General features: G+C 50.5%; 5 protein-coding genes across 13 annotated transcripts in view; 4 read left to right on the plus strand and 1 right to left on the minus strand.

The window, feature by feature from the left end:
- Window positions 1-7387, plus strand: part of znf385c (zinc finger protein 385C) — a 33413-nt gene extending 26026 nt beyond the window's left edge. For 2 of the 5 annotated variants that reach the window (XM_088357452.1, XM_088357457.1), the window contains 7 exons: window positions 43-153; window positions 1528-1708; window positions 3198-3551; window positions 3637-3824; window positions 4014-4109; window positions 4189-4278; window positions 4942-6704. In XM_088357452.1, coding sequence (XP_088213578.1) covers window positions 43-153; window positions 1528-1708; window positions 3198-3551; window positions 3637-3824; window positions 4014-4109; window positions 4189-4278; window positions 4942-5172 — 1251 coding nt within the window. In that variant the 3' untranslated portion in view covers window positions 5173-6704. The other 3 variants (XM_088357454.1, XM_088357453.1, XM_088357455.1) reach the window with 3 other exon arrangements.
- A 788-nt stretch (window positions 7388-8175) lies between these two features.
- Window positions 8176-10621, minus strand: nkiras2 (NFKB inhibitor interacting Ras-like 2). Of its 2 annotated transcripts, none has more exons than XM_088357463.1 (4): window positions 10424-10621; window positions 9569-9675; window positions 9143-9384; window positions 8176-9041 (listed from the first exon to the last, which is right to left on the minus strand). In XM_088357463.1, exons 1-4 carry the CDS (start codon window positions 10516-10518, stop codon window positions 8799-8801), a joined length of 687 nt encoding a protein of 228 aa, XP_088213589.1. In that variant the 5' UTR covers window positions 10519-10621; the 3' UTR covers window positions 8176-8798. The 2 variants fall into 2 exon arrangements, with proteins under 2 accessions (XP_088213589.1, XP_088213590.1); XM_088357464.1 differs by lacking the exon at window positions 10424-10621 and adding an exon at window positions 9879-10007.
- On the plus strand, window positions 10102-14250 carry dnajc7 (DnaJ (Hsp40) homolog, subfamily C, member 7). The gene is made up of 14 exons (XM_088357458.1): window positions 10102-10258; window positions 10917-11005; window positions 11070-11194; window positions 11281-11394; window positions 11490-11564; window positions 11627-11745; window positions 11956-12109; window positions 12176-12340; window positions 12456-12547; window positions 12624-12697; window positions 12815-12961; window positions 13030-13182; window positions 13268-13330; window positions 13456-14250. The coding sequence occupies exons 1-14, from the start codon at window positions 10185-10187 to the stop codon at window positions 13491-13493; spliced, it is 1482 nt and encodes a 493-aa protein (XP_088213584.1). The 5' UTR covers window positions 10102-10184; the 3' UTR covers window positions 13494-14250.
- A 136-nt stretch (window positions 14251-14386) lies between these two features.
- Window positions 14387-16159, plus strand: odad4 (outer dynein arm docking complex subunit 4). 4 transcript variants are annotated; one of them, XM_088357461.1, is made up of 6 exons: window positions 14387-14892; window positions 15107-15238; window positions 15314-15467; window positions 15542-15597; window positions 15660-15774; window positions 15870-16159. In XM_088357461.1, exons 1-6 carry the CDS (start codon window positions 14767-14769, stop codon window positions 16079-16081), a joined length of 795 nt encoding a protein of 264 aa, XP_088213587.1. In that variant the 5' UTR covers window positions 14387-14766; the 3' UTR covers window positions 16082-16159. The 4 variants fall into 4 exon arrangements, with proteins under 4 accessions (XP_088213587.1, XP_088213588.1, XP_088213585.1 ...); XM_088357462.1 differs by having other exon boundaries at window positions 15329-15467; XM_088357459.1 differs by having other exon boundaries at window positions 15107-15467.
- Window positions 16160-16494: 335 nt separating this feature from the next.
- On the plus strand, window positions 16495-20137 carry cnp (2'',3''-cyclic nucleotide 3'' phosphodiesterase). Its single transcript, XM_088357326.1, has 4 exons — window positions 16495-16646; window positions 17361-18557; window positions 18766-18893; window positions 19236-20137. The coding sequence occupies exons 2-4, from the start codon at window positions 17402-17404 to the stop codon at window positions 19686-19688; spliced, it is 1737 nt and encodes a 578-aa protein (XP_088213452.1). The 5' UTR covers window positions 16495-16646; window positions 17361-17401; the 3' UTR covers window positions 19689-20137.
- The last annotated feature ends 366 nt before the right edge of the window (window positions 20138-20503 follow it).

Genomic DNA, 20503 nt, shown 5'->3' on the forward strand with positions numbered 1-20503 from the left:
TGCGTGTGAGCAAACCTGAACTTCTGGATGTTTCTCTTTTAGATGGACCCTGTGCAGAAGGCGGTGATCAATCACACCTTTGGCGTCCCGCAGCCCCTCAAGAAGAAGCAGATCATCTCCTGCAACATTTGCCACCTGCGCTTTAACTCCACGGTCAGGACGCATTTAATGATTTAACATGCAATGGCTAAACCTCCTTGCCTTGTTTGCTTTTCTGCCTGCAAGCCCAACTTGACTGCACTGCACTGACTGTGTGTGTGTGTGTGTGTGAGTGTGTGTGTGTGTGTGTGTGTTTTGGCACGAGGGATTAGACAGCAGGGAGAGAGCCTCCGTTTATCAGCCACGAGCAGAAACAATCAGCAGGCTCAGCAGGAAGCATTCACACACACACACACACACACACACACGGAGGCAGGGAGTGAGTCAGACACACACGCACACACACACACACACACACACACACACACACATATGGCAGGTCGTTTGATGCATATGCACAAAAGCAAAGTGGCAGACATGAGTGATAGAAATGTTCAGAAGAGCTGCGAGATCCCGCAGGCCCTTCCTTCAACAAGCTATTTATCATTTTCATGCCGTCTGTGCGGCGTTTAGGTGCGCAGAGTCGGCTGGACTCCGGCATAAACCCAAATTTACACTCGGGGTGAGAAAGACGGTCGGTTTACTTGAGCGAGCGTGACGAGCATCACGTGTCCAAAAGCGTCTCGGTAGCTTGGATTGGGACGTTTGGGCTTTATGCAATTTTGAACGTAGAGCCGTTTGTTCTGGCTTCAGGACCTAATCAGCCCGTGGTTATTTATAGCGACAAAGCGTGGCCAGCCAGCCGACCGGCCGACCGGCCGTCCAAAACAATCTCAAAAAGGCACAAATCAATCCAAGTAGCGTTGCTCCGTGTTTTGGCTGCAGACACTCAGCTGCTATGGGAGGATTGCTCTGCTCTGCTCTGCTCTGCTCTGCTCTGCTCTGCCACGTTTGAAGCCTTTTCACAGCACATTATTTCGAGGCATCATGCAAAGCATACGCGATCGATAGGACACCCTACCGAGACTGCCGCCCGCCCGCCACCGTCTTGGTTTTCCGAGACCGACGCCTCACCACTTGGCCGCAACTGTCCTCGCGGCGTCCTCACCATTTTTTTCCAGCTTGCGGCGCAATCTCTCATTGATTTCTTCCGATTGGACCACGCTTTGCTCTCCGATTAAGCGGAGAGCAATCACATCGTGCTTGGGAGCGCGTGTGCGCGGCGCGCACGCCGTGCGGCATTGACGGGCAGCCCTCTCGCTGTGCGCGTTGATAGGCCATAGTTGTTGCGTTTTTCACATGCAATTATACCTCTGGCCTCCCGGCGGGCCGCAGCCGTTATCAGGCGGGAACAGACCGCCCCTCACAATGTGCCGTTTTTTTTGGGACATGGCCTGCCCATCCAGACGTCTTGCTCCCTCTCCCCCGCCAAGACATGACATGGATTAAACTCTCTTTTGGCTCTTTCTCGTTCTGGCTGTGCCGCAGAACCAGGCGGAGGCTCACTACAAGGGCCACAAGCACACGCGCAAGCTCAAAGCCATGGAGGCGCAGAAGAACAGGCAGCGGCGGGCCGGCCAAGCCGCGGCCAGGGAGCGGGACCGGACCCAGATGGCGGACGTCGCAGCCACGCCCCCTGCTGCCGACCCCAGCTCAGAGGAGGGAATAAGTACGTCAAAGCAAACGGAAACGGAGAGGATGGCAAAGTCCGTCAGCGGCTTGTTATGCTCTTCTGAGCGGCGTCGTTGCGTGATTGACTGGCTCCACGTGAAATTGAAACGCCGGCCAGCCGGCCTGTAATGAACGCCGGGCGCCAATAACACACCTGCTCCTCCAAACAGGTCCAATTCACAGACATCATGGGACTCGTCGCTGAAGTGACGTTAGCTGCTAATTGCTAACAGACTCAGCCTTTCTTTGCGTTTGGACGCCAAAACCTTTTGGCGTTCTGCTTTTTGGCTGCTCCGTCAGAGCGACTTGAAAGGAAAGCGGCTGGCTGCCGGCCGGGATTGCACGTGCGGCCAAAATTATTTAGACTTGACACACAATGCATGATTCAAGTCTTCATGTCAGCATTTAAGAGGAGACATCAAAAATGACAAAGTGTTGGCAGGGGCGTGGCGGGGCGGGTCGTGGCGGGCGGGCGGGCGGGCGTTCCCCCCGGAGACTGCATTGATGACGGCAAGCGTCAATCACCGTCCTCTTCAATTGCGCTAATGATGATTTCATCGTCAGCTTTTGAACTCGCGCGTAACGATGCTTGGCATCAACAGGATCAATCCAGCACTTGTGAAACGGCGCGCCGCCTTTTAATTGGACTCTTCAAGCGTGGATTCATTTCCGCCTCGGGCCACATTGATCCCAAGATCCATAAAGGAGCGGCGGGCGGTGGCACTCCTCCCCCGCCAACGGTCTGCTCTCGGCGCTGACACTTTGCCAATCTGGCCGGCGCTCGGAAAGGATTGTGTTTAGCTGGCAGCGGCGACTCTTCCCACGCGCGCTTGTCGCTCGCGCACTCGATCGATACGAGGCTTCGCGGGTCAGCCGGGAGCGAGAGCGTCAATCACGGAGCTTCCGCAACGGAGACTCAAACGATGCCATTTGACGGGGGCGTCCGTGGCCGTCCGTGGGCATGAAAGCGCCTTTGTTGCCGTCTGATTGCCAAGGCTGCCATTTTGTTCATGGCTCAATGGAGTCAAGTGTCTGTGGCTCCTCCAGATTTGGTTGAAAACGTCTCATTAGCTCTTCTCTCAGTACCATTGTCTGGGGATTTGTTCCATTTTTCTTTTTGGAGACTGAAAATTCCTTAAGAGTCGCATTTGCTTAATCCATGGATGGCTCTCACGAGTACAGCTCTGGAGGCTTGAGCAGCTTGAACCAACGCCCTTCGGGCACTAGCATTACGCCCTAATCTGGCTTCATTTTCTGTGGCAGTTCCACTGCTTATCTCCAGCGATGAATTGACTGGCGAAAGAAAAATCAATGGTGGCAAAGGAGCAACAGGTGGGATGAAGCTTTTCAGCTCAAGTCATTGGTCCTGGCTGAAATGTGCAAAGTCCATGAAGGAAACACGTGGAATGCAAGTCAGTCCGCTGACATATCAGACAATATTGGGAACATTTCACTTTCAACTTTGAATTCTGCGTACATCCCCGCAGGTCTTCAGTCAGACTCCCCGGACGTCAAAACAGAGGAGAGCTCGGCCGCGCCGCCGTCGGACGTGGCGGCCGCCGAAGCGCCGCCGCTCTCGCCGACCTTGCGGCTCTCGCCGACCTTGCGGCTCTCGCCGACCTTGCGGCTCTCGCCGACCTTGCGGCTCGCTGACACGGCGGCGGCGTCTGACTCCGCCGCTCGGGAGGCGGCCGAGGGCTCGAGAGGCCGGACGGACTCGTCCGGCGCCGACGGAGAGGCGCGGGCGGACGAGGAGGGCAAGAAGAGCAAAGCGCACCTTCACTGTCCCGTCTGCAAAGTGACCATGAACTCGGCCTCGCAGCTGGAAGCCCACAACAGCGGTACGGCGGACGTAGCTTTTGTCTCTTTTTGTGCCGGCTGGCGTCCTGATGGCCTCCGTGGCGTTGTGCCCCTCCTCCCCCCTAGGTACAAAACACAAGCTGATGCTAGAAGGTCAAAGCGTGCTGCCCCGCCGCCGCGGCAAGATGGCGGCGGCCCGCGCCAGCTATAAGAGCAAGCGGCTGGCGAGCAAAGGCAGCGTGGGCGTCACCAACAAGAGCTTTCAGTGCCAAGTGTGCGAGATCTTTGTCAACTCCGAGACGCAGCTCAGCCAGGTGCGTCGTGGTTTTCAAATGCCAAGCCTCATTTGAAGCCCTAACCACTCAAGTGGTCAAAGACGCAAGCAAATGTGTCCGCTTTTGTGCACACGGTGGTTTAGCGTCCCTCATCGCCATGACGACGATGAGGATGATGTTAGGGCAACAGATGCTGATCGTTTTTTTTGTTTTTTGGCCTTCCTTCAGCACATGAACAGCAGACGGCACAAGGACCGAATGGCCGGAAAACCGCCCAAGCCCAAATTCAGCCCGCACGGCAAGAGCCAGCAGATCAGCTTAGCGGTGAGTACGAGCGACCGGCCAAAAATACAAGGATAGCTATGGCACGTCGTGACCCGAGCCCCCCCCCACACACACACAGAGCATGCGATGGAACGGCTGTGCGGGCACGACTGTGTCGGCCATGAAGAAAGCTTTGGGCAGCTACGGCCTGGCCTCGCTCTCCTCGCAGGTGAGTGCGCCGCCTCAACACAAAAGCTTTGATATATTTATTATGGATGAAGGCAACAGGCAAACATGCTCTTCAACTTAACCATATTTTTTTCTTAGTTCTTATTCATTGATGAGACCTTTTCTCACCTAGAAAACTATGATGGTGTCAATTTAAAGAATCTGATTTTTTTCAAAATTGATATTTCAATTTTGGAAAATACTATTTGACCCACCAGCTTCAACTGTTGGACATTCCTACTCACACGTGATGAGATTTACTGAAATGTCACGTGAGCCACGGCTGCTGTTTTTATTTTGAATAAGCCACAAACAAGGAGCAACTTGTGAACCTTTGCCAAGCACAAAGGTAAGAAAGATGTTGCACCCATTGTTTCCGGCTTAAGGCTGTCGTCATAGAAACAAAGGACGCAGTTCTTATCCATTTGGAGCTCCAAACGATGTCATGGAAACAAGCCACGCAATCCATTCAACAGCACCTTTAGCCTGAAGACACCATTCACTATTTGCCTGGATGAGGCTCACATATGTATGCTTGAACATCAAGTTGGGTGGGCTCACGTGATGTTCATCAGCAAACATGCGCTTGAGCGGGGCGGGGCGGGGCCGGACCCGGGGCCTCATGTTTACCAAGTCAAACATGTCCTCCCTGTGTGTTCACCAGACCAAACTGGCCTTGCAGAAGCAGCTGACCAAGAGCTTGGCCGCAGGCTTCCTGCCCGGCCCCCTGGCGCCGCCCACCCTGTGCACGGTTGCCGCCAACCCGCTGGCGCTACGCCCCCCAATGGGCGCCGCCGCCTTCATACAGACGCCCTTCCTGGGGCCGGCACTTTTCCGGCCCGCTCCGGGTTCTCTGCGGCCCGCCCACGCACCCATCATCTTCTCCCCCTACTAATGCCCTGCCCTGCCCTGCCCTGCCCTGCCCTCCCTTCCCCTCCTCTCCCCTCCCCTCCCTGGTTGGTGTCCCCTCTCTCTGTGTGACCAAACTATGCAGTCAACTTATCTTAAGGGAGAATGGCGGGCCACCCCATCCATCACGCCTTCTTTCTGTTCCGGTGGTCACCGGCGAGGCGAGGCGAGGCGAGGCGAGGCGAGGGAGCGAGGAGCGCATTGATAGCCATTTCATTTTACGCCTCTTACCGTGTGCCGTGTTTTGTAGACCAGTCTAGGTGTACGTTGAAGATAAGCTCCCTTTACTTGAGTGCTTGCTTTTCAAAATGTGAGACAGAGAACCTCAGCAGCTCGGCAAACGAAAAGAAAAGGTTCATTGGAAAATATTTCAGATGGGACCTAATTAGGAGATGAGGCAATTTGAGAAAAATAAAAACAAAATGCGATTTGTATGCGCTAAGCTAACCAGCTACATCAGACACTGTGAGTCACAAGAACTCAAAGTAAGTGGAGTCACTGGAAAAAGAAAATGATAGCGTACGAATATATATATTTTTTTTTTCTCCCCCCTTCCAAACTCACTGTCCCACACTTTGAAAAGCCCCGCTTCACCTGATGTCCTTTTTAAAGACGTTCTAAGACATTCTCGGGTCCACATGGTGATCCCCCTTGTGTCCGTTTGGCGCCATCCAAACCGCCGGAACACTTCACACCTTGACAAACGGGCCACCGACAAAGAGGAGGAGGAAGAAGAGGGTTTGATCGACAGCACGGCTGGCGTGTGGGAGGGAACCCAAAAAAAAAAAAAAAAAGCACAGTGTTACCATGGCAACCACAAAAAAAGCACCTTAAAACTGCTTCGTACACACAAAAAATAAACAATCAGGTGATCACAAGGTTGACATTTAAAAGCAATAGCGACCACTTCCCTCACGCTGCGCTGCAAACGCCTGCCAGTCACGAGGTGACCACAACTCCTGTCGGTGACGTATACATCCTATGCATTTTTCTCTCATTGTGCAATATGTATATTTGTGTGTGTGTGTGTGTGTGTGTGCGTGCATGTGTGCGTGCATGTGTGTGCGTGCGTCCGCGCGCCTGTGTGTGTGCGCCTGTGTGTGTGTGCGCCTGTGTGTGTCATCCGTCGTGACAAAGCCAGTCTCTGCCATCTCCCGCCTCTCCGTAACAAAAGCAGCCGGCCGGCGGCCTCACTATGTCTTCAGTGTAGAAAAACCCCGTAGAGGATGTATAAAGCTTTTATCAGAGTTAATATTGTTACGTGTACCATAGAAGACTAGATCATATTCTTGTTTATTATTGGCTTCTTTTTTTAAGTACTAGGCCTTTTTTTAAAAGTGGCAAAAAAAAAATCAAGTGTCCCAGGCCTTCTCAGGGGTGACCGGGTTGCGACCGGTCCATCCGCGTTCAGGGTATCGCTCGGCCCGTCGTCATGGCGACATCAAGCGGGACGCGACGTGAAGAGAGCTTGTACCCGATGGATTTTGGGGAAATAAAAAAGCTTTTCGAATTTCTTAATGCTTATCGTGGATTTGTGTGTCTGTTTAGTTTAAATTTGGCTTTGAGTCTCGTGCTGCCTTCATTATTAATCTGAATAGTAAGTTTCCCCACACAATCGTAGTGGCGACAAAATCGGCTCAACGCATGGATAGTAGCGAGAAAATGAGAAGAAATAATGTGAAATGCAAATGTTTTGAATTGCAAATTACAAAGAATTTCAATTCATATCTCAAGGCACAACATTACTTTCCTTCATTTCAAAAAATAGCAAAAGAGCACCATTGAAACTCAAATGATAAACATGTACATTTCATTTATTCAAATATACTATAAGCGTGAAATGACCTCAATTTGAAAAGAAAAAAAGGAACATGACAGAAATGGGACATATGAGATGAAATGGCCCTCTCGGGGAACTGCGCAGCGTGTAATAATACAACGCTTCATAAATGTTCCACTTGAGGTTTTCTCTCATCTGGCATTATTAACCTTTGCAGGCAGCGAGCGTGACTGCGGAGCCAGAGTGTCATTTTTCACGACGTTAACATCTGTGACTTCCATGGTCCCCAAAGGCCCCAAAATGGCTCCCGGATGCCATCCTTCATATTTGCTTTTGACAGGTGTGTGTTCTAATTGTTTATATTCATCAATCAATCAATGTGAAATGGTTCAGTTGAATGGCCTATAAAATGCTCATCTCAGCTCGAGGCTATGCTAGTGATATTTGGCCTCTGACATTGAGCAATGTTCTGACACTGGGAATTCCCGTGTAGCTTCAACGAGAGACGCGACCAACGCTGTGTTGAGCTAATACGACACTAGGGCGCCCTCTAGCGGCCATGTAAGGCAACGGCATGCCAACAATCCCTTTCAAGGCGCTGTGCTAACCAAGCGATTGTTTTCATTTATTTGCGGCGTCATATGTTTATCTAATTTAGTTGGCTGCTGCCGTCAGGGACGGTCTTAAATCTCCTTAAACATAAGCTTGTGCATTGATTCGTTCGTCAGCCGTGTGTTGCATGAAGGGACTGTGAAATGAAATACTCGCACTGTAACAACCTTCGATACTGTGCTGTTAAACTAAAGTCGAGCGTTGCCACCACCAGGGATAGCGTGAACATTTCTGATACCATTGTTTTCTTCAACAATTCCTGTTATTTATGGAAAACTGATTGCACAATGACCCTTGTGCGAGGGACCGTTTTCAGACTGTCCCCAAAGGCTACATCCAGATAGCTGATGGATGGATGGATGGATGGATGAATGGATGGATGGATGGATGGATGGATGGATGGATGGATGGATGGATGGATGGATGGATGGATGGATGGATGGATGGATGGATGGATGGATGGATGGCTGGATGGCTGGATGGCTGGCTGCTGATGAAAGCAATCCTTTTTGAAGCTACTCAATACGTTGAGTGTCCAAGAGTCTGGAATTATAGCTTTGCTTGATACGTGAAGACAATATGACGCTTGAGGCAAAAATACTTCAATTGTTTATTGAAGATGCAAACAAATGCGGTTTCAAAGTAAAATAACACACTTCATTTTAAAGGCTGGCTTCATTTAGGCCCTAACAATAACACATTTGAAACAATTGGTCCCTGAAAAAAGCTGCACAATTGAAATGCTATAAACATACATACTGTACATAGCTGTAATGACGGCATCATGGCCTCCATATTTAATGTTGAAAATCCTTTAGCGAGTGTCAAATGATAATCAAATCATCGAATAAAGCGAAGCCGTGGAACAAAGCTCCCCGACGACAGGTGACTCAGTTACCGTACACCGTCAACAGCTTGCGATGGCTCTAAAATACGGAATGGCCATTAAAGTGACATGATTGACAGTGTGATGACACGGTGATGTGAACAACTATTTGCCGCACTTTTCCAATTTTTGTACATATTTACCACACTTAAATGTGATATGATGATGGCCTAATTGCAGGACAGAAATCAACACTCAATGGAAGTGCACAAAGTGCACAAGCAACTTTGCCCTGAATCAGATTAGTTTGACATGGCTAGGCTGAATTTTAAACGATGTAAAAAATAAAAAGAGGGCAAATTTCTCCCCCCGACTCCACGCGTCCGTCCTTCCTTCAGCCGTCCGTGGGCCCGCTGCCCTTGTTCTTGTTGCGGCTGAGCGGGAAGGTGGACTTGCTCTGCGGCTGCGTCATTTTGCTGGCCAGGTACACAAAAGGCTCGACGAGCGTGCGGCGGTCAGCCACCGACAGCTCCCACAGGCGCACCTTCTCGTTCTTGGCCCAGTTCTGCGCCATGTTGGCGTCCACGCGCCGTTCCTCCTGCTTGTCCAGCTTGTTGCCCAGGACCACGATGGTTACCTGCGTATTTTTAAGCCTGCTTTATTAACTTCCGGTTTCCTTGACCAGTCAAACACACGACAAGTCAAACACACTCGGTGATGCAAAAAGTCAAATTGTACCTCCTTTTTATCTCTGTGCCGGTCGATGTCCTTCTTAAGAGCCTCCATGCGCTTGAAGGACTCCTTGCTGTCGATGCTGTAAACCAGCACGAAGCCGTCGGCGAAGCTGTAGTAATGCCGGGGGAATTCCGTGCCGTCGCGGAGTCCTCGGGTGTCGTAAAAGCGCACCTGCTCGCGGGTACCCCGATCGGTCTCGATAGATCCGATGTAGATGTCCTCCAGCGTCTCCATGGTCTCGGAACCTGAGAAATACACGGGCGAGACAGCTCAAGCATGACGTGAGAAGAGACATTTGCATCTCCATCCATCCATCCATCCATCCATGTGATAGAGCGTCTATACAGGATGAATGTGCTGGACTGAGCAATAGGCGGTACACCCTTGAAACGGCTGCCAGATGATTGATCAAAAAGTGATCCGAAGTACCTGCGACATGATTGGCGTATAATAGCTGCTCCAACACGGCCGTTTTACCAACTGCAGCCTGGCCACATACCACCACTTTGCAGCTTTTCCCCATGACGCTCCTCTCTCTGCACCCGGACGAAAAAAACAGATGAAGACGGAATGTTCTTGTTTGCTCGCTCGCTCGCTCGCTCGCTCGATGAACTCGGTATAATCTCAACGGAGTAGTGGGACGACAGCCAATCGCTCATGCCACGAAATCAACAGCTTATATTGAAGCGTGTCTATGAAAGCGAACACGCCAGTGCGTGCGAGATGGGATCAAACATACAAGAAAATATACACTATTTGAACACGCAGTGCTGCGTGTTTACGCTTCCCTCGAAGTCCGGAAGTGAGAGTCATCGTGACGTAAGATGCGAACGCGCATCTGGGTGCGCGTGACAGCACGCGTAACGAATTAACATAGAAAAATTAGGAATACTTATTTTTAAAAGCATAAAACATCAATTTTGTCGCCCACCAAAAATATATTGGCGTTTTATAATTGATTCTGACTCGGAGGATGACTTCCTGTTTATGATGACGCCACGACGACTGCAGCATTTGACCCCGCCCCCTCTACCTTCACGTCAAAATGGCGGCGAAGCGGTGCGATGCTGGGAACATGGACCCCGACATCGAGCTCCTTAGCGACGACGAATTGGAACGGTAGGACGCACTGACAGCGGCCGAAACGAACCACCCGCGAGCTTTTCGAGTTCTGTTTAACACCGGACGCCTCCGAGTGGTGGCATCGTGTCACGGAGCTAGCAAAGCTAGCCGCTATTTGGCTAGATGGAGGCGTCCGTTCATGTTATTTTGTCCTCCACTTACCGACAGCCTCCGTGCGCATGATAGTGGTAGTTACGTGCAGAAGTTGTCAGGTCCTCGTTTATTGTTGTTCTCTTTTTCTTTCGCGAAACGATCATTCTCGAAAGTTCGGAGTGGTCGTGACGTTCAAACAATCAATGACAGGCTTTCCCCAAAAAGTCCTGGCCACAGTTGGTGAGCAGCGTGCTTGGTGGTGTCATATGTTCCTTGACTCCTTTCTAAGTTTAGCCAACCAGTGGGGCTGGCCCGTCCTCGGACTGTGTACTCGGCTGTCCATTCACAGCCTTACACTGTGCTCAACGCAAGTTTCGTTTTCCAGGGAAATTGACTCCGCTTAGTGATTGCACTGCTGCCTGCTCGTGTGGTCAGATACTATACCTGTGTCAAGTAGTCACTGAACATGGCAAAAGCCTCGGCATCATCGGTTCAAGAAGTGTATTTGTGTTCTTACGATTTGTTATTTCAAAATAAAATGTGCCCTTTGTGTCCACCATAGGGAAGCCGATGGCTACAAAGAGCAAGGCAATGCGTTCTACATCCAGAAGGATTACGCAGAAGCCTTCAATTACTACACCAAGGCCATTGGTATTTGATTATGAACTTGCATTATTTCGCTTGCGGAGATTTCACTTTTTGTTCTTTCTCGCAGACATGTGTCCAAAGAACGCCAGTTACTACGGCAACCGAGCGGCCACTCTGATGATGCTGTGTCGGTACCGCGAGGCTTTGGAGGATTCCCAGCAAGCAGTGAGGCTGGATAACTCCTTCATGAAGGTGCATTGAGGAGATCTAATAGGAGTACCTACGTACCTACCCAGTGTGTCGTTTTGTCGCACTAATAAAGCCGCGTGGCTGTCCAGGGGCACTTGCGAGAGGGGAAGTGCCACCTGTCCCTCGGCAACGCCATGGCGGCCTCCCGCTGCTTCCAGAAGGTCCTGGAGCTGGAGGCCGAGAACAGCCAAGCCCAGCAGGAGGTCGGTCGGTCGGTCGGTCGGTTCCGCTGAAGAAGCCAATGGCAGCTTCCCCTCCAATTTCAAAACGAGAAACCTCCCTGTCATGACTTTTTCAGCTCAAGAGCGCCGAGTCCGTCCTGGAATACGAGCGGATGGCAGAGATGGGCTTTGACAAGAGAGACTACCGCATGGTAAGTTTTTCCAGCAGGCCCGTCGAGGGTTCTCGATAACGCCACAGCGTGTCCGTCTCCAGGTGGTCTTCTGCATGGACCGAGCTTTGGAGTCCGCCCCGGCCTGCCATCGGTTCAAGATACTGAAAGCCGAGTGTTTGGCCCTGCTGGGACGCTACCCGGAAGCTCAGTCGGTTGCTAGGTCTGGTGACGCTACACTATGCGCGCTACTCTATTGCGTGGAACGCCGCTGCTTTCGTCGAGCAAAATTGGATCATCGACAAACAAAAATGTTTCATCGTCGGACCATTCCCGTGCGTGCGTGCGTGCGTGCGTGCGTGCGTGCGTGCGTGCGTGCGTGCGTGCGTGCATGCGTGCGTGCGTGTTTTTAACACGCCTCTTCCGTTCTTAGCGACATTTTAAGAATGGACTCCACCAACGCGGATGCGCTGTACGTGCGCGGCCTTTGTCTCTACTACGAGGACTGCATCGACAAGGCGGTCCAGTTCTTCGTACAGGCCCTGCGCATGGCTCCGGATCACGAGAAAGCCCGGCTCGCTTGTCGAGTCAGTATTGGAGTCTTCCCATACCTGTTGTTGTACCTGTTGTTTTTTAAGACGTGTTCTGTTCAGAACGCCAAGGCGCTGAAGGCCAAGAAGGAGGAGGGCAACAAGGCCTTCAAGGAGGGCAGCTTTGACGCCGCCTACGTCCTCTACTCTGAGGCGCTAACAATAGACCCCAACAACATCAAGACCAATGCCAAGCTGTACTGTAACAGAGCCACGGTGGGCTCCAAGGTAGGCACGTGGCTGCTTATGGGGATAAAACGATGCCTAGTAGCGGCTCGCTCGTCTCGTTGGAGTCATTGCAACTGGTGCAATCGGCCCATCACCTCGGCCTCTTGTCTTTTAGCTGAAGAAAGTGGAACAGGCCATCGAAGACTGCACAAAAGCCATTAAGCTGGATGAGACCTACATCAAGGCCTATTTGCGGCGAGCGCAATGGTACCAAACGTGTGCTTTCATTTCACCGCCGCGTCGCATTGCGTGCTATTACATCCGTCGGCTTGTGACCTCGCAGCTACATGGACACGGAGCAGTACGAAGAGGCCGTTCGAGACTACGAGAAGGTTTACCAGACAGAGAAGACAAAAGGTAACGAGCAGAGAGAGTGTTTGGAATCCGTTGAGGGCAGGCTACAACTCACAATATGAAGCATTGTATACGTACGTACACAGCCTGAGCCGCTAACCCCCCCCCTCCATCTTGTAGAGCACAAGCAGCTTTTAAAACACGCACAGCTGGAGCTAAAGAAAAGCAAGCGGAAAGACTACTACAAGGTGCTCGGCGTAGACAAGAACGCAACCGAGGAGGAGATCAAGAAGGCGTACCGCAAACGGGCTCTCTTACATCACCCAGGTGCGTCACTCAAATGACCCCCCCCCCCCCCCCGAATGCTCCCCTGAACGACCGCCGCTTCCTCTCAGATCGGCACAGCGGCGCAAGCGCGGAGGTGCAAAAGGAAGAGGAGAAGAAATTCAAGGAGGTGGGCGAGGCATTCAGCGTGTTGTCGGACCCCAAGAAGAAGTCGCGCTACGACAGCGGACAGGACCTGGAGGAGGAGGGCATGAACATGGGAGGTAAGCGGGTCTCCCGTCCGTCCTCACAGGGTACGGCGGCCCTTTTGCCCAGACTGACGCCTTGTCCCCCCCCACCCCCCACCAGATTTTGACGCCAACAACATTTTCAAGGCATTCTTCGGTGCTCCGGGAGGTTTTAGTTTTGAAGGTAAGTGGTAAGCATAGGTTCAAAAGTAACTGCCTGCCTGGCTGCCTGCCTGGCTGCCTGCCTGCCTCCCTGCATTTCATCCACCCGCCACAAGTCAGCGGTCTAACCTTGTATTTACCTTTCAGCCTCCGGGCCAGGAAATTTCTTCTTCCAGTTCGGTTAAGCGGGCCGCTTTCCCGCCATCCGACACGACCTTAGGACCTGCCGCCGCACGCCGCCCCCTCCGCCCGACCCACCGGCTGTATCTTTGAGCAGATGCGGGTGGATCCTTGTCATCTCCGTCAATGCAGCCACATACAGACACGCTGAAACCAAACTCAAACTAGCCGTACATCCAAGACATTTGAAGTGAACGTCGTGCAGCTACCCTTTTTTTATTATTATTTTTTTTAAAGAGGGTCCATGCGGGAAGTAAAGACTGCTGCCTGCTCTGCATGAAACTGCAACCCCCATTTTCTCATTTGAAGTATCTAACGGGGACGGTCGCTAAACGGCACCCTCGCTAGTGGGAGCTGCGTCGTGTGTATGAAATGACACATTTTATATTTGAAGTTGCCATCCACGGATTGCTGCATTGCACATTTGACTGGAATGTATCATTTTGATTAGTCCCTTTTGTTTTGTTATCCTATTTTGTTTGATATTTATTGTCTCCCCCCCGCTGCAGTGCCAGTCACAGCTTCTTATCCAAGCAACAAAGCACTTGGATACAAGAATTTTCTTCGGCCATTAAAATGCAACACAATGAATAGATGGGAGTGTACTTAGAATGTTGTTTATGAAAAAAATGGGTCCAGAGATACTTTCTGTTGACGTAGATAAGGTGGGAAAAATCGAGGCGTCCTCACCATCACTGTCATTATCATTTTGGTGAAACCCTCCTGTTTATAACAGTGTCAATAAAGTCGAGGCCGAGCCTATTTTTTTTTTACAGGTTATTTCATCCAAATAGGGAAAAGCAATACAAATGCTGTATCAAACACATGATCTGAATTTAATCTTTTTTTTCTCCATACTTTTTCATCAGTATGTGCATTTTTGGGTGCGGGGGGTGGATCGGCGCTGACTCATACTAGGGGAACTAGATAGTTTGCATTTACTTAGTAAGTACAGTAACTTCTAATGCTCAAAAAAGTGGAGAGGCGAATTTAAAATAAGATTTAGAAAGACGATATATGCAATACGTTTATATGTAGTCATAATTATTGTACCTGAAGTTAACTCCAAACTCTCGTAGGCTCAAATGAGGCAAGTGTACCTAATGTGGTGTCGTGAGTGTCGAGTGAGAAAATCTGCGTTTCCACACATTTTCCAGCCAGCCGGGAGGGGGCGCCGTTGCTCTTATTTGTTCCCGCGGTTGCCAGGTTACCGAGCCAGTGAGGCGCTTCTTGCTGCCTTTGTCTTTTTTTCTTTTGGCAAAATTCTATTGGTAAGCAATGTCTGAAACAGAGTCTGAGTGTAAAAGTCCGAAGGCGAAAGGTGTTTTCGCCACTTTAATGGCGGATGGTGACTGGTTGCTGCTCAAGGGAGAGTGTGAAAAAGCAGTCGAAAGCTACAGCACGGTGAGTGAGTGCTTACATGTTAAAGAACTTTTCAAAATTTAGCATAAATAAAAGCCGGTCAAATTCTAAACCAAAACTTTTTCCCGACTGAGTTGCTGGAAACTGCTAGCATTTTCAGCGAGAATTTCAATTGAAATTGAAATTCTTGAACCCTGAAATTCAAATCCGCAATCACCAATTCTCCCCTAAGTGTATATTATATACGATGTAACAGGCTCTGACACTCAAACCTGAAGGCAAAGACTGCTTTGTGGGTCGCTCCAAGTGCTACCTAAAGATGGGTCAATACGAAAAAGCCCTGAGGGACGCCGAAGCTTCACTTCAAGAAGACCACTCCTTTTTTGAGGTATGCGTTTTTGACATCACACTAAACAATTGTGTGGAACAAATGATACAATCATTATTTCTTTATTTAAATGAGGGCTTGTACCAGAAGGCCGAGGCTTTGTACTGCTTGGGGGAATTTGAATTTGCGCTAGTGTTTTACCACCAAGGGCTGAAGCTGCGCCCTCAAGTCCACGAGTTCCAGCTGGGCATTCAGAAAGCGCAGGAAGCCATTGAGAACGCCGTCACTGGTATGTGACCTACACTAAAGATGGGAGTGTGTAATGCGCCTGAGAGCGCTGTCTCAATGCTTTTGTCTACTCAGTTCCTCCTGCCGTCATACAGAAGGTTAAAGCAGACATGCTGCAAAAAGATGCGGAGGTAATCACATCAACTTGCTATCTCTGTACTTATTATGATTTGACACAAACAATCTCACGCAGCAGATGACAGCAGCCAAGAAGCCACACGCCTCTGAGACAGAGAAGAAGAGCAAGAAATACCTGGGGGAGTTTTACGAGGACAGGAAGTATCTGGAGAACTTGTTAAAGGATGAAGGTACGTTTTTTTATTTTCACCATTTAAAAAAAAAAAAAAATTGTTGTTTTTTTATAAATTAAAAGCCAAATGCATATGTCCCCGTTGATCTGCAGCCTTGGTGAAAAGCAAGACGAGAAACGGCAAGCAACTGCAGGACGTCATCCAGGGCTGCCTCACATACCTGGATGACTGCGCCGACTTCTGGAACCAGCAGAAGCCCCCGTGTCTTTCACCCAAAGACCCTCAAAGACAACCAAGCAAGCGGGCCAAAACGCCTGCCCGTGCCCCCACGGAACCCGCACATGTAATACTTAAGAGCCTATAGGACACTGACACATATCATTGAATTAGATTTGTAGTTATTTAGTTTTAAAAAGCACAAGAATAAAAACAGTACGACAGACGAAAGAAGACACAGTATGATGTGGTGTTTGTTACGTTATTTGGCTAGTTTTTCATTTGAAATGAAAATGCTTAGGGTATATTCTAACGCTTAGGGTTAATATTGAAACGACCTCTTGAGGTTATTGAAACGACCTCTTGAGGTTACCTGATGCTCTTCAATGGTAACATTGCACAATGAGCGTATTAGGATGATTGTACCATTGGCATTCGTTATTTTTAAACTTTAACGTCGTCATTGTTTCTTTTAGATTGAGTCAGTTGGAAAAAAAAACCCAATACGGTCTCATTTGACCACAGTTTGATTTGATCCCACTTCCGGTCCGTGAAGGGCGTGCCCGTGGGCCCCGCCCAACGTGCGCGTCCCCGCCGCCGTGCGTGCCTTGAAGAAGAGAAGCGGCGCGTGGACGTCAGCGTGGCGTGCAAGCAGGTTAGCTTGTCGTTGTACTCCAAGAGGAGCGCGTGGTAAGAATCCCCACCGAATGCTGGTAAGTTTGATCGGCGAACATTGTAGAGCTTACGGACGTCTATTTTTCATGGCGATGGGACGTATTTTGGGGAGGAAAAGCTCGCTACGCACAGACGAGGATGATAGCTTACTGAAAATCCGCGTGTTTGGCTTGTTAATTGTTTGTGTGCCATGTTAGCCTCCGCCCTCTTACTTTTTCTCTTAATTTTAAATGCATGATTTCACACGGTTTAAACAAGTTTAATGTTCTCTTCTTTCAAATTAACGGGCTTTTTTTTTTTAGCTTGAAGCACAACGCGAGTTGTTTCACCGCGTCACCCACACAACAGCTGTTGGCATCTTTACGGAAACTAACACGGAAAATGTTCGTTTTTGTGCCCTTTCTGGTGAGACACTTGCGCGTCGTTTTTTTTTGGTCAATGTAGTTTTGAGGAAGCTTTTCCGACTCGTGACACGACACGTTCGCACATCTGGTAAATGAAGCATAAATTGTGAAGAATCCAAATGGTTGCCACTCGTTCGCTAGACGGCGCTGTTCAGTCTGACGCCAGGTGCCTAACATTATCATCGAATAGAGACAAATCAACTGCATTTTGTCTGCTTAGTCTCTGTTAACATTTTTCTGTTTTGTGTAGTAGCACTTGATACTATTACTGTTTACATTAGTCTTTTTACTGCCTGTTAGTTTGGCTGTTAAAAATCTGAAATGAATTCTTTCTTTTGCTGCGTTTAGGGTGCATGTTAATGTAACATAGTGACCCTCTCAAGCCAAAAATGGACCCTGAAAACAACGCTGAAGTTCCCGACATGTTGGAGAATCCGCAACAGGAGGTGGCGGCAGCGGCAGCGGCGGTTGTGACACAGTTGGAAGCGTCTGCAGAGCCTGAGAAGCCAGCAGCTGCCGAGGGGGAGGAGAAGGAGCCGCCTGTGGTGAACAGCGGCGGCGGCGGCAATGCGTCCGGAACCAACACCGCCGCGCCTATCCGAGCTCACTTGCACCGTAATAGCCCCGAAGCTGAGCCACCGGTGCCTGTCGCTCTGCCAGAAGTGTCTGAGCCGGTTCCAGAAGCTGCGCCGCCAACCCAGGAAGCGCCTGCGCCGCCAGAGCAGTCTCAAGAACCGCAGCCTCCAAGCTCAGAGAAGATTCAGGAAGAAGTTGTCAAGGAAGCTCTGACACAAAATGGTGGGGAGAAAACAGAAGCATCCACGGAGAAGCTAGCCGAAGTCTCTGTGCAGAAGGAGGGGAATGAAGCTGAAACGGCACGCCCAGCTGAGCCCAAGAAGGAAGATGAGCTGGAAGTAAGTGCCAAGTCGGCTGAGTCGAGTGAGGCCGTGCCCGATAAGGAGGCGACGGTTCCCTCTGCCGACTCCCTGGCGTTCCCCATCCTGAAACACGAGAAGACCAAAAACGCACTGCGTACCTCTCGCACCCTGGTGGTCATCAGAGGCCTTCCGGGAAGCGGCAAGACCTTCTTGTCCCGAGCGTTGGCCGACGCCTACAAGGACCGCTGCTCCGTTTTCTGCGCCGACGACTACGCCGACAACGGGGACCGCGGCACGGATGTGCACAAGGCCCTCGACGAGGCGGTGGTGGCCTGCTGCGTCGACGCCGCCTCGGCGCTGGTGGTGGTGGACGACACCAACCACACCCAGGAGCGGCTGGCCCGCCTGGGCGAGATGGCTCGGGAGCACGGCATGGTCGCCATCTTCCTGGAGCCGCGCACGGAATGGAGCACCGACATTGCGCGGCTCGCCAAGCTGGCCGGCCGCAAGCCGGCCGCCGTCGCTGCCGTGAAGCGCCAACTGGATGAAGTGCGCCTGCCGCTATTCTTCGGCTGGTTCCTGCTCACCCCCGCGCAGGACCGGCTCAGGGCCGCAGGCAACGACTTTCTGACGGCGCTGGACGGCGTCAAGAAGAACGCTGTTGGCTGTGAGTGAGCCGCCATCCGATGAATGAGCTAAGAATACACTCGGCTTGCTAATTTTTGATGCGTGGGAAAAAAAATTGTTTGGTTACTAAGAATGTAATTGCATGTTTTCCACGTATCGTGCAGCCCTCGTCCCAAAAAAAAAAAACCAAAAAAAAAACCTCTAGCCGTGTTCCACTGGCCCTGACTCATTTTTCCATGTCTTTGCAGTGTCTGTGAATGAAGGGCAAGAAGTTCCTCTAGAGCAATACTTCAAAAGCAAAGGAAGCTTCCACTGCACCACCAAGTTTTGTGACTATGGGAAGGCAGAGGGAGCCAAAGAATATGCCCAGAAACCAGTAAGTCCCCCCCCCCCCCACACACACACACACACACACCCTTGTTGGCGTGCGTACAAATTCATGTAGGATTAAAACTATTTTTGTTTTTTTTGGGGGGGATAGATGGAAGTTACTGGAATGTTACCTCCCCCGTTTGCGTCCTTTGTGGCCAAATATGTCACATATGAGCCAACATTTGCCTGTTTTCTGTATCAACAATGAATTTGGCTCCAGAGCCCCTACTGCTTGCCACCTGTTGAGTTTTTTTTTTCGGGAGTCGACAGTCTGTGAAAGAAACAATGGCAGCACAGCGGTCATGGGCTACTGATGGTTTCCTCCCGCCCCTTTTTCTACTTTCAGGCAGTCTCTGAGTTTTACAGCTCCGTGTTCGATCTGACCGTGAGCGCGCTTTTTGTCACGCCTCGCACCTTCGGCGCCCGCGTCAGCCTCACGGAGGAGCAACTGGTGCTGTGGCCGGCCGACGCCGAAAAGGAGGCGGAGCCCTCCGTCCCTGGCGCCGCCTCCTTGCCGACGGGCAGCCGTGCCCACGTCACCCTGGGTTGCGCGGAGGGCGTGGCGGCGGTCCAAACGGGTCTGGACCTGTTGGAGATCCTGGTGTTACAACGCGTGGAACCCGTCACCGACTTGGAGCTCGGCTCGCTGCGCTTTTACGGCGAGGGGAGGTGGATGCTGGAGCTCAAAGAGCCCATGTGCGCGGCGGCGTGCTTCTCCAGCTTCTACAAGCGCAGGGGCCTATCCCACGAGCAGGGCAAAAAAGATTCCAAGAAGAAGAAGAGCTGCGCCATCTTGTGAACACATGAAGGAAGCGTTGCGTGCGATAACTGACGTATTCCAAAATAGGAGTTCAAGGGCTTCAAATGTAGCTAGCCAGAATTTTTGTGCCTCCCCTCCCCATTTTGCACGACCCAAAATGCCTTCAGTCAAGTTCATATAGCTCACTATGGCTTCAATCTAGTACACTCGAGCTGCTCGCACATCAGTGGCAGACCTTTTTAGACAAACGTCCTAGCTGAAGAGGGAGACGCTTGGCATTTTTCTTTCCACCCCGGCTGCTTGCACTTAAAACAACGCTGTGAATCTGAATCGTTTATGCGACTTTGATCAATGAATTTGCATTTCCACGTAACCTTTGCCTTTTTTTTGTTTTGGAACTCCAACTTTGTCTATGTAGCTCTTTATGAAGCACTATTTTTGCACTTGTTTTGTACACCCAATAAAAATCAATCGTGTGGCTCCAGCAATTCTACTCTTCTGTATTTGAGTACGTGACCAGCAGATGTCACTCCACACTAAGGCGTTAGAAATAACCACTTGAATCCAATACTACGTACTACGTAAACGGTAGAACAATGAGTAGTTGCAGGTTAGGTCTGCCAAACCCCACCCAGGGCAAGGGCAAATATTGAATTAGTCATCGGAGCTCAATAACCCCATCTCACCAGATGTGGGTCAATTGGAAGCTGTCCTTTACAACAACTCTTATGATTGGGTACAGCGTGTAGATAAGCCTGTCGACCAATCATTGTCTATTGTTCCCTCCCGGTTGGTGAGAGTGGCGTGTGGGAGCCACGGGAAGACAGTCATGAAACGTTCAATAGCCCCTGAAT

The sequence above is a fragment of the Syngnathus floridae genome, chromosome 17 (genome assembly GCF_059516105.1).
Source record: "Syngnathus floridae isolate MCC-2025c chromosome 17, RoL_Sflo_1.0, whole genome shotgun sequence".
Taxonomy (NCBI): Eukaryota; Metazoa; Chordata; class Actinopteri; order Syngnathiformes; family Syngnathidae; genus Syngnathus; species Syngnathus floridae.

Excerpts from the sequence above, each read along its gene's own strand:
- dnajc7 (XM_088357458.1), top strand. The coding sequence starts at position 10,185 with ATGGCGGCGAAGCGGTGCGATGCTGGGAACATGGACCCCGACATCGAG. Across the intron at positions 11,195-11,280 it reads TGGATAACTCCTTCATGAAG|GGGCACTTGCGAGAGGGGAA; the intron begins GTGCATTGAGGA and ends GTGGCTGTCCAG. Across the intron at positions 13,331-13,455 it reads GGGAGGTTTTAGTTTTGAAG|CCTCCGGGCCAGGAAATTTC; the intron begins GTAAGTGGTAAG and ends TTTACCTTTCAG.
- nkiras2 (XM_088357463.1), bottom strand. The coding sequence starts at position 10,518 with ATGATCGTTTCGCGAAAGAAAAAGAGAACAACAATAAACGAGGACCTG. Across the intron at positions 9,676-10,423 it reads CATGCGCACGGAGGCTGTCG|AGAGAGGAGCGTCATGGGGA; the intron begins GTAAGTGGAGGA and ends GTCCGGGTGCAG. Across the intron at positions 9,385-9,568 it reads ATACGCCAATCATGTCGCAG|GTTCCGAGACCATGGAGACG; the intron begins GTACTTCGGATC and ends TGTATTTCTCAG.
- odad4 (XM_088357459.1), top strand. The coding sequence starts at position 14,767 with ATGTCTGAAACAGAGTCTGAGTGTAAAAGTCCGAAGGCGAAAGGTGTT. Across the intron at positions 14,893-15,106 it reads CAGTCGAAAGCTACAGCACG|GCTCTGACACTCAAACCTGA; the intron begins GTGAGTGAGTGC and ends ACGATGTAACAG. Across the intron at positions 15,598-15,659 it reads TGCTGCAAAAAGATGCGGAG|CAGATGACAGCAGCCAAGAA; the intron begins GTAATCACATCA and ends AATCTCACGCAG.
- cnp (XM_088357326.1), top strand. The coding sequence starts at position 17,402 with ATGGACCCTGAAAACAACGCTGAAGTTCCCGACATGTTGGAGAATCCG. Across the intron at positions 18,558-18,765 it reads CAAGAAGAACGCTGTTGGCT|TGTCTGTGAATGAAGGGCAA; the intron begins GTGAGTGAGCCG and ends ATGTCTTTGCAG. Across the intron at positions 18,894-19,235 it reads AAGAATATGCCCAGAAACCA|GCAGTCTCTGAGTTTTACAG; the intron begins GTAAGTCCCCCC and ends TTCTACTTTCAG.